The sequence below is a fragment of the Plectropomus leopardus genome, chromosome 4 (assembly GCF_026936395.1).
Source record: "Plectropomus leopardus strain MGB_pleo_1.0 chromosome 4, ASM2693639v1, whole genome shotgun sequence".
NCBI classification, from domain to species: domain Eukaryota; kingdom Metazoa; phylum Chordata; class Actinopteri; order Perciformes; family Serranidae; genus Plectropomus; species Plectropomus leopardus.
This window is the reverse complement of record NC_142179.1, coordinates 11,825,315-11,836,619: the sequence shown is the minus strand read 5'-3', so window position 1 is coordinate 11,836,619 and position 11,305 is coordinate 11,825,315. Positions and strand designations below refer to the sequence as shown.

At 39.6% G+C, this 11,305-nt stretch overlaps 1 protein-coding gene across 1 annotated transcript; it reads right to left on the bottom strand.

Annotated features, from left to right (window-relative positions):
- Positions 1-6,076: 6,076 nt before the first annotated feature.
- Positions 6,077-11,179, bottom strand: snap29 (synaptosome associated protein 29). The gene is made up of 6 exons (XM_042487861.2): positions 11,077-11,179; positions 9,526-9,762; positions 9,207-9,400; positions 7,825-7,910; positions 7,632-7,736; positions 6,077-7,458 (listed from the first exon to the last, which is right to left on the bottom strand). Exons 1-6 carry the CDS (start codon positions 11,143-11,145, stop codon positions 7,298-7,300), a joined length of 852 nt encoding a protein of 283 aa, XP_042343795.1. The 5' UTR covers positions 11,146-11,179; the 3' UTR covers positions 6,077-7,297.
- Between the last annotated feature and the right edge of the window lie 126 nt (positions 11,180-11,305).

The following is an 11,305-nucleotide window of genomic DNA, read 5'->3' as shown; positions in this document are numbered from 1 at the left end:
GGCTAATCCACTTGTCTGCCTCAGCTAAAGCGGCTGTGGGGAGAGTTAATAAACACAATCTGTAAAAAGTAAACGACTTTTTACATTAACACACAAAACTCTTGTTGAAAAGGCTACAAAATGTAAGACAAGATAACTTAAATAAGGCCAATCCGAGAAAAGTACTTCAAGAGCTCATGCAGAGCAGCAGTGTTAAGATGTGAAATTTACACTGGAAAAAAGGTTAATTTGTGTGGAGAAGCAAAAAAACGCCAATAATTCTCTGGTGCCTTTAATGCCCACTGAAGAAGGTGATGAGCAAAACATTTGGTTTGCTGCAAAAATGCTTGTGGAGAAGGGTATCATTGCTGATGTTGAACATTGGTTGACAAATAATGACAATGATGGTGATGTGTTTGATGATGTTAACCCTGTTGACAGTATATCCAATGTTGCAAAAGTAGTAAAACTACAGTTTCAGCTTGCATTAAAGCAGAGGCAGAAAAAGCTGCACTTCTCACTTGTGTTGCAGATTTAAAGGAAAAGGATGCTTTGGAGGACTAGGAACAGCTGAGAAGAAAAAGGGAGCAGCTTGAGCTTGATGCTGAAACAACAGCATCCACTGCAAAACTTTTACAAGCTACCTCAGATTATTCAAATGACTCCCAAGCACCATCAGATGGGTCGAATTCTTACTTGAGAAGGAATAAAGGACAAAAAACAAACTCTAAAAGGCTCAATCCTTCAGCAAACTCACATGAATCCTTGACATGGAGTGCAATGCCACAAAGCAAATTCCCAGTACCTCAGAAGGACTCAACTACACAGAATTCACACTCAGGAAAAAAGGCAGTGGTGCATCTTTGGATCAAAGCATGAGACAGCACAGAATGGAGCAACACGACATCAAACCCCCTCTTTGCCGGTCAATAATGTGCAACTTACACCAGTTGAGCAACAACAGCCTGTACAAATGCAAGGAGATATATGCTCCATAATGCACTGACAGAATGAAATAATAACAGCTCTTGTTCAACAGCAATGCCTAACGTCTTAAACATCTCGAGACATTCCAGTATTTGATGGTGATCCTCTACAGTACAGAAACTTCATTAGAGCTTTTGAGCATGGCATGGAATGAAAAAAAAAATCACAAAGAGAACACCAGCTTCTTCACTGGCGTTATCAAGAAAGGCCATGCTGAGAAGGTGCCTCAACATCAGCTGGATGGTGAAAATGGAAAAGTGTGGTATATTCCCCATTGTGGTATACCTGAACCCAGAAAGGGCACGTTACATGTCGTTTTTGACTGTGCATCTCAGTGTAAGGGAACTTCCCTCAACAGTCAGCTTCTATAAGGCCCAAACCTCACTAGTTCGCTGCTTGGGGTCCTTACCAGACTCAGACAGGAGCCAATAGCGTTCATGGGAGACATTCAGTCTATATTTTGCCAGACTTGAAGTAGCAGTTGCATGGTTTCTCAAGTGGAGGAGGGCTCTTCTACAGTTCAAAGAAAGGAGGAAGGAATTTCATACTCTTGAGTTCCACAGAAAGGATGCAGATGGATCATCCAACCATGTCTCACTGGAGATGGAGAGGGCCAAAAGAGCACTAGGAGGTCAAACCATGTCAGCTGAAGGTCTCTTGGATGCTGAAATTGGCATCATTTGCTACAGTCAGCACAAAAGGTTCAAAGATGAAGTTGCTGCACTATCAGCCAGAAAATCTATGGCAAGAGATGATGCCATTTACAAACTAGACTATTTGGAGGATGGACTCCTGAGAGTTGGAGGGCGATTGAGTAAGGTAGCTTTGCTGAAAGAGACAAAGCATCCACTCGTTTTATCAAAGGATCAGTATATCTCCACACTCATATTGAGGCACATTTACCAACAAGTGGGTCACAGTGGAAGAAATCACACACTGTCAAGGCTATGCAAGAGGTTTTGGATAACAAATGCCAATTCAGCCATGTGAAAAATCATTTCACAGTGTTGCTTCTGCAGGCGATATAAGGGAAGGGTAGGCAAACAAAAAATGACAAACCTGCCAAAGGAAAGGGTTCTTCCCAATCTCCCTCCCTTTACAAATGTTGGTGTAGACAACTTTGGGTCTATAGAAGGGAAGAGAGGCTGAAGTCTTTGCAAGTGTTATGGTGTCATTTTTACATGCCTTGAAGCAGAGCTCTTCATTTGGAAGCGGCTCCAAATTATGGACACTGAGACATTTCAATGCTTAACGAAGGTTCATCAGCCAAAGAGGACAGGTGTCTTGTATGCATTCTGATAATGGCACAAACTTTGTTTGATCAGATAAAGAGCTGAGGGAAGTACTTGCGTCTTTGAATCACCACCAGATACAGGGAGTTTTACTGCAAGATGGCATCCAGTGGAGCTTTAACCCGCCTTCAGCATCACACCACGGCGTTGTATGGGAAGGTGTCATCCGTATGGTCAGTAAAGTTCTCACTTCTGTGCTATATCTGCAAACTCTGGATGATGATGGACTTCACACAGTTCTGTGTGAGGTTGAGGCCATATTGAATCATCATCCCCTCACCAAGCTCTCTGATCTCAATGATCTTGAACCTCTCACTCCAAAGGTAAACCGTCCTTACCACCTGGACTATTTAACAAGGATGATCTGTACGTGAAGAGGAGATGGAGACAAGTCTAATACATTGCGTATCTTTTCTGGAAAAGATGGGCACAGGAGTACTTCCCAATGCTCCAGGAGCGCCAAAATGGAACCAAGAAAGGAGAAATCTTGTTCCTGGAGATATTGTTGTTGTGATGGATTCTGCAGCTCCACGTGGATCCCGGCTTCTTGGTAGAGTTTTTGAAACTTTCCCAGGAAAAAGACAAACATCTTGAAAAGACCTGTCACTCAGCTTTGCCTGTTGCAGGAGGTCACAAGTTGCTAGCATGGAGATGCATAGTGACCTCTGAGTTAAACACAGCTACATTTACAGATATATATGTTTTGTTTGGTACGATTTGTATGCATAAACCTTACATTATGGCTCTCTGGCTTTAAATTTGAAGGTAATTGCTATGCCAGCCACCATTAACCATTAGGGGCCAGTGTGTTAGAGCCATTTTTGTGTTTATGTGTCTGTGAATGAAATGCGCTTTATTTTGTTGTAATTCCCTTGTTGCCATGGAAGGTAGTGTATGAACCATGGTGTGTGGGGGAAGCACAAGAAGTGGTAATCACTCTGCAGGTGTACTGCTAACCAGGGGGAAGCCCACAGTTTTTTTGATGGTCGTTGTGCCAAACTTTGAGCCTTTATTTGTTTTGCATATAAGTTTTTAATGGAGATAAGTGTGTGTAGATTGACGAAGGCTATGTCGTCGAATTGATCCAATGATTGTAAATAAGCATGCTTGAGTATGACTGCATGGACGATTTTGAATCTGAGTCATTCAGTGGATCTGCCACATGGAAGACGACACATCAATTAGGCAACTACCAGTACAGCAGTGGCTTGTAGGTTGTTTGTTTTGGCGAAATCAAGTCACTATAGACAGTATTAAAGGCCACTTATTCTCTTTGTAGAAAAATTAAATTTTTCTGAAAAATTAGTACAGAAAGACCTGACCTTTGTGGAAAAAGAGATGACCTAAAATCTAACAAATCAACGCTTCACACATTAGTCCTTTGGACTAACTCCTGGCTGCTTTCATGTGTCCCATCTCAGAGGCACTTGAACTTTACCTCCTCCATTAATCTCTCCAGCCACCCTCCCCGCTTTCTCTGCACTCCTCCCTCCCTCTCCCCAGATCCCTACCAAACTCCCCTCCGTCAGCACAACTCTTTATTTTCTCTTACTACAACAGTGGCAATAGAGTGCTGTCAGCCTGACAGTCCATCCCCTCTGAAGCAGGCTTTACCCCCCTGGCTGCCCTGCCTCTGCTGCTAACCCGCTTTCCAAAGGGCAGGAAGGCCCGTCTCTGGCCCAGTGCCTGATGGGCTCCGACAGCAGTGTGTTCTGGGATTACGCCTGCTGAAAAGGGGGGCATTCCAGCACCAACGGCCTTTGTCACAGCACGGCCACTGTTTGCTTTTGACAAGACAGCTGTTCAAAGCCCTCCCGGCCCCCACGGGTGGTGTTAAGAGTAAGAACCCAGGGGTGACTTCCGTTTATTGATGGTGTCGTTGGGTGTGTGGTATCACCTCCACCTGAGGTTGCTTTAGATGTATATTTATCTTTAGCTACACTCTCTGCATCTCATACAATCCTGTTTTTACATGATTACATTTGAGTCACCGAAGCAAGTAACACGTCAAACAAGCTATAAAAATACTCCCTCCAACAAGGTCCATCTCTATACCTTGACCCAAACAAAAATGGTAACTGCTGAACTTTTTCCCTCCTCTCCTAATGTGTAAAGGCTGTTGCAATTGCCAAAAACTAGGCATGGGCAAATTATGAGACAATGGGCCCCCAGATATGCAAAAGGCCCCACCACCTCTACTAAGAGCAAGACTTGCAGACTTTGTGGTGGTTTTTCATCTCTTTGTAGTTATTTTGCTTCTTCTTGTAATTTTGTGTCTCTGTGGTCCTTAATTGTTTGTTTTCATTGATGTAATTTTGTCTCATCAAGGTAATTTTGAGTATTTTCTGGGCATTTTGTACCACATTGTAGTCATTTGGTGTCTCCCTGTTTATGTTTTCTGTCTGTACTTATTTTGGATCTCCATGTATTTGTTTTGTGTCGCTTTGTAGTCATTTTATGTCCCTTGTATTTGTTTTGTGTTTCTTTGGTTTGACCATTTTTGTGACTTTTTGACTCTTTGCATGTCTTTGTGGTCATTCTGAGTCTCTTCTTCGTCTGTATTAGTTTATTTGAGTGACATTTTTATTGTGAGGGCTAGGAGCCTCCTCTGATGCTTTGGACCCCTGGGCCTGTGCTTGGTAGCCCCATTATGTAATATTACTATATTTCCATCTACGGTGTTTCCTCGTCTGTGTACACCACATGCAGGGTTCTAAATAGGAATTATCTGCACCCCTACATCCAGTATTATGTGTTTGATTTGTCCATACATCGAGAAATCAAACACATAATACCAATACATACAACTACTGATCAATTAATGGACTCATTCCTTCATTAAATATGTTTGGACACATAGTGCTTATTGCATTGTTTCCTAACCAGTAGCCTCCAATTTAAAATCCTAAAGAGGAGTACTTCTGTTTATCATTGTTGCAAGTAAAACAGCACTTTTACTCTCCCTATTTTTGAGAGTGTATGGAAGGTCCTGCAGCATTCAGCCAAGCCTCACTTAAAATTAAAAAGAAAATTAAAGAAATGAAATACTATTAAAAAGATATTTACAAATGCATGCTTGAGATGTCTGAGTAAACCCTTCTAGTTCAGACATGCAGGGGCTTCCATCAGTCTGGGGGCCCTGGGTAGTCGGTACCCCCATTTTCCACTCTGTGTCGCCCCAGTGTTGTATATACGCCTGTTTTTGGGAAGTGTGTACTGTAATTAGCAAGTCATCCTAATGAGGGCCTGTTGCCACTGTAGGAGCAGCTGGTCCAACACAGAGGAATGATAATGAATAGATGGTCAGACATGAAGACCTGAACTGCACACAGCAACACAGCTGGTGCAAAACAGAGATGGTAAACACAAGAACACACATCCTCTGATGACAGTATTGCAAACATTCATCAATTTTTATGCCATTACAGGCCATGTATCATTACAAGACAGAATATGTCAAAGCTTTTGGTGTATTGTAAATGCAGAAAAATGTGAGCAGATTTTGGTCTGTCTGAAGTTTACTTTGAGAATACAATACAGTTTTTAAATACATTAAAGTTATTTTCCACTGTAGTAAATGCACTTTCATTAAAAAATGGCACCTTCTATCTAAAATATCGATGTTGCTACATCATGATGCATATAAAAATGAAACAAGTCAAAGTGTGTTAATATACACCATTAAATAAGTGATGAACAATGTTATCTTTTTTTTGGAGCTCATGCAGATTCCACCCTGAAAATGTGGCGTCACCTTGTGGTGCTTTTAACTTCCTGCTCCACTTCAACAGAAACACATTTCATAAAGCAAGTGAGACTCCCCTTATAAATGTTTTTATTGGGTATGTGGTTTTGATTAGAATACATGATATACATGACAAAAATGTAAAGATATGACCATGAATCATCATTTATTTGTCTATTTTTGATTGCTTTGTCAGAATTATTGTGTGTTTTATTGGGGAAAAAAACATAAAAGTGGACATTTACTGAGAAATGAATCAGGGAGATATATTAAGATAATCTGATAATAATGGGGGTTCTCCTTCAGTTTTGAGTTTTTATATTCACAGCTAGTTTGTTCACATTATGTATGCTGTACAATATATCACTCAATCACATTATGCAGAGTTCAATTACATATAAACATTTTATATAAAGCTAGGGAAAGCACTGAAGAACATTAAATGTACTTTAAAAAAAAAAAACCCAACAGCAAATCAAAAAGAAGCATCTTATCGTGAGATGCACCAGTGGACACTGAATCATGGCACAATACCAAATGCTACTCTACTGTACATACAAATGATGTGTAAGGCAAAAGTGACTTGAGCTGGACTCTCAAAGTGTTTTAGTAAATCTGTGTGTGGAGGCAGGTCCAGGAAGTTAGCACTGACATATGAACCACTCACACAAGACATTCCAGTTTTAGACACATGCCGTACTCACGTTTTTAGTGACTCAATCAACAAAGCTCCTCTTTGTTTGGGAAACCATTCATCTGTTTTACCCGAATAATGAAAAAACAACAAGCTAAAAAATATTTTATGGTCTTTGGTGATCAAGAAAAACTGATCAAACTGATACTCTAAACACCCAAGCCAATGCAAATTCAACAGACTACATTCAGACAGCAGATCAGTGGAGCTTCATGAAGAAAACAAACAGATTTTACCTGGACAAAGACAGTCCCTTACATCTACGTGGAATATAATATCCCCTGTAGAACGCACAAGTTAACAAATCACAGTTATTTTGAGGTGAAAAATTCAGGAAATAAACATGTTGGTATAAAACTGAGTGGAAGGAGAAAAGTTCAAGGTAAACTTGGATTTAAGGACAAATCTAAAATGCAAATAAATGGGAAATAACCTTTTAGACAATTAAGAATAAAATCATCTGGGTAAAAGTTTGCTCACTTGCTTATCTGCCAGTTACATCTTCCAATCCATAAAAAACACAGATTATTCAACAGACGGAGAACCAATGGAGAGGATGTGCTGTCTTTTGTCTCTGAGAGGTGAGTCCAAATGTTTGTTTTATTTCAGGTTCTTAATCTGTTGGTTTGTGTTGTGAATCTTGAGATCCATCTTGTCCACTTTATTCATCAGGGCATCGATGGAATCGTCCTGGTCGTTAATCTCAGACTGGAGACCAAGGCCGAGGCTCTTCAGTCGACTCAAGCCGTCGCACATCTCATCTAGGTAATTCACAAAGGTTATTGGACATTAGTTAAACTGCAGACTGGGAGACAATACTTAAAAATGGATTTGATCAAAAACTCACATTTCATTGCTCCTTTCTTGTTAATGCATTGTATAAAAAAGTATATTCTAATCAAGTGTAAGAGAAATGAAACAAAAATGTTTTTACCTAAATTTTTGTCGAGGGTCTGGTGAGCCTCCCTGAGGTGTCTGTTCTTAGGGTATCCATTTTGTCTAGATGAGCTGTCATCCACTGATGCAGAAGCTCCAAATCCTGGAACATAGAAATCCAGGATAGGACAGTCAGTTTGTGGTATAGTGCTATGTTTATGCCATACTGGGGTTATTGTGCAAACTCTTACCTCCTGTATCCAGCTTTCTTAAGTTGGGGTGGCTGGCTTGATACTTATCTTCGTGTTCTCTGCTGCTGGACATGGCATTCTGTAATCTGAGAAAGTCAGATAAGTGTACTGTTTAGCCGTTTAGTGAAGGGCAGTCAATGACAATAAACTGAAAGTAGAAAAAGCACGAATTTGAAGGTATCATTACTCAAACACTAAATACTGAGCCTTTATATATAATACTTTTGTTCTAAAATAGGATCTCCATTGGCTACAGAAATCTGAAATTCATAGAAGGGATCTGTATGTGCGACAAAGACATTTACCTACTATTGAAGTAATGGATCATATATTACACATTAAACATACCTAACAGTGTCCGTCTGGTGGTAATTTACTCTCCATCAGACTTTGTTGGAAGAGTTGATACTTACAGCTCAAACCATGTATTTAAATCTCATGGGTATACCATATAAATAGAGACTATAAAAAATCTATCTGATACATAACTGACTGGTAGGATTCCCTTTCTTTTAAACTGTGGTGGGTGAAGTACTAATACATCTGAGCCTGAGGCTTTTCTGTTGGCACAATGTACTGACTTAAAAAGCAAAGGACAAAGAAAGTGTATTTGAGCAGTTAATTGTGCTCTATACTGCAACCATGTTAAATTTAACTCTAACCTTCCTCAAGTGATGAAGAATATATCTGATTATGTCAGCACTGACTTAGATGATTAAAAGGCTGCCATCAAACAACGGAAGCAAATTTAAGACATATTGTGAACCAAACCTTGAACTGTCCATCAGCTGTATACAAATAGACCCGATACAAAAGATCGTGAATTGCATTTACAAAGTTCTGCCTATCATCCCACAGCACTGATTACATATTGTATTTAATTAGGAAGATGGCATTGTACACTATCTGAACTATGTGGCAGTGGCATATAGACTAAGACACATGTACTATTATGTCCTCAGACACATGACATTTAAGCAAAATTTGTCCATAAATGTAACAATCTCAGTTTAGTATTTATGGACACAGATAAGAGTCTTAAGAGTTACATTGCATAACTGACATTGATATAATATCTATAAATCTCTCAACTCTATTTGAATCTGGAATCACCACATTACAAATTTCAGAGGATCAAAATAATAATAAAAAAATAAAAAAATATATATATCAAAATTGTTTTAATTTACAACACATTCTTAAAGGTAAGATTAGTGCTTTAACAATTCCTAATAGAACCAAAAAAAAATACAGGTGATGAACACGGATCGATACATAACAAACAAGAAAAGTAAATTAACATTATATTTCTGGCAGCTTGGAATTAATAATATATTATGTAAGTACATAAAAGATTTCTGATAATTCAGACTGAAACTTACCTTTCGTTGGCCTGGTAGGCCTTTGGCTCCTCAGGTGGTGGCTTTGTCTCTGGCTTGCCCTTGAAGTAATTGACAAGACCGCCCCACACACTCTTAATACTATTAATATGCTTCTGGCTGGTCTTCAGGTCCTGGTCCATATTGTCCATCATTTTGTCGGCCCTCTTCAGGGCCTCACCCTGTCGCATCAGCTCCTGAGATGTAGACAGAAAGATAGAGGGAGAAAGAAAGCCAAAGTAAGTTTTTTTGTGGATTGTCACTCTCTCAGAGCCAATTTAACTCTTTGTGTACCAGGGCAAAGCTGGTCAATTTGACATACCTCTGCAGTTTCCACACCCATCTTCTCTGATTCATAGATGAGGCCAAGGGAACGGTAACTGCTGTCCACAGCCGACTGAGCTGTGCGCATCACCTCCTGCTGGAGGTACCTCTGCCTTCTCTCTGCTTCACTCATCCCACTATCAATGGGGTCATCACTGAACCCTCTGCTTTTAGGCCTGAAATCTTCCTCATCATCATCATCAGCAAAAGGGTTGTGGGATTTAGGGTATGCCATCTGTGGAGCACAGTGACAAAATGATCTTAACTCTAGGTCTACTAGGCTTTTCCAGAGCTTTCAACTGAATTATATCGTCTTCATCAAAGCAAACATGTCTGATGTCAAAAAATGATCTTTGACACTCAACAGAGAGTTGTCTCTTGGGAGTTGGGATAATGATTAACATTTAATTGGCCAACAGCAGGGTTGGAAATGAACTTTTTCAGTCCACCTGCCACCATGGCTAGTGGAGTCCAAAATCTACCAGTCACTCAGTAGAGTACCATTGTGTTTTTGACTGGTGGGTAGTGAAGTAAGTCTAACTTGCATATTTTAGCAGCATTTGGCTAGTGGCTGGTGCTATTTTCTAAATCTGGCTAACATAATATTAAATAATAGGTCTGAGTTTTGATAATAGCGTGGTGAAGTAATGAGTCCTAAAACGCGCAAGTCCGTTAGTCCACAAAACGTCTAAATATCTTTAGGCTGTGTTAACCACATACCTTATTTGGGGCTTTTTACCGAAACAAATTCAAAAAACCTATAGACTGTAAGACGACGGAACCGGGAGTGCTAAGAGGCTAACGGACTCATTACTTTACCACTCTATAGTGTAACGTAACTAATCTTGTGAAAAAGTTTTTTTTTATTATCGGCATGTAATAGCATTAAAAGTAAAAAGAACTGAATTTGGGTTGCAGGTCAAGAGTAGTCAGGTAAGAAATGATACTTTTAACTATATTTTCAGGCTCTGTTAGCTTGCAGTTATCGGCTTTTGACATTTCCTAAAGGATGTGATTAGCTACTCAATTGGTTAATAGATAGAAAATGAACCACTTATCAATTCTTAAAAAAATAATGCTCGGTTGTATCAAGTCAGTTGAATCCCTACAAAAATCAATCCCATCTACTGTGTGAGAGGCAGATGACAATTGGTAACGTTGTCCCGTCGTCGTGAGTTAAATTAATTAACACAATCTTCAAGATTGTTAGCTCCACTTAGCCACAACTTCGACACAGTTCAACGACTTTTAGGCAATGAAGAAAATCTGTCAAAATGATTCAAAATACTCATCCACCAAGGAAACTACTTGGTGATATTAACGCAAAAATAATTCACACTATTGCTACATTAAGTAATATTATGTCTCAAGTGAGCTAGCTTGCTAACGGGTGTTGTCTGCTAAATCAACGAGCAACGCAAGCTGGCCAAATAACCACACCTTTAAACCGCGAAAAGTGTTGAGACAAATGTTTTATTCAACGACAATAGGTGAGTGTTAAAATGAAACTGTAAAAAATATATAGCTACGATCAATTAAAACGACAAACCTTTGACCGTTGTAGAAGTTGCTTTTGCTTTATCAGCTGACTGTTAACAACAGAACACTTCCTGTCCATAAGTTCCTGTCACGTTTGATGACGTCGCCGCGTGCTATCCCAACGTCTACTCCTGCGCAGCAAAAACGCACACGGTGAAACGGAAATTTTGTTTAAAGTAAATAAATTAAATACGAAACCAGACGACATATAGTCTTGTTTGCCCGTCATTTTAATAAAA

Bases quoted from the DNA above. Each gene is read 5' to 3' on its own strand.
- snap29 (XM_042487861.2), bottom strand. From the start codon at position 11,145: ATGGACAGGAAGTGTTCTGTTGTTAACAGTCAGCTGATAAAGCAAAAG. The intron at 7,911-9,206 runs GTAAGTTTCAGT...TGACTTTCTCAG, and splicing joins GCCTACCAGGCCAACGAAAG to ATTACAGAATGCCATGTCCA. The intron at 7,737-7,824 runs GTAAGAGTTTGC...TCTATGTTCCAG, and splicing joins AAGAAAGCTGGATACAGGAG to GATTTGGAGCTTCTGCATCA.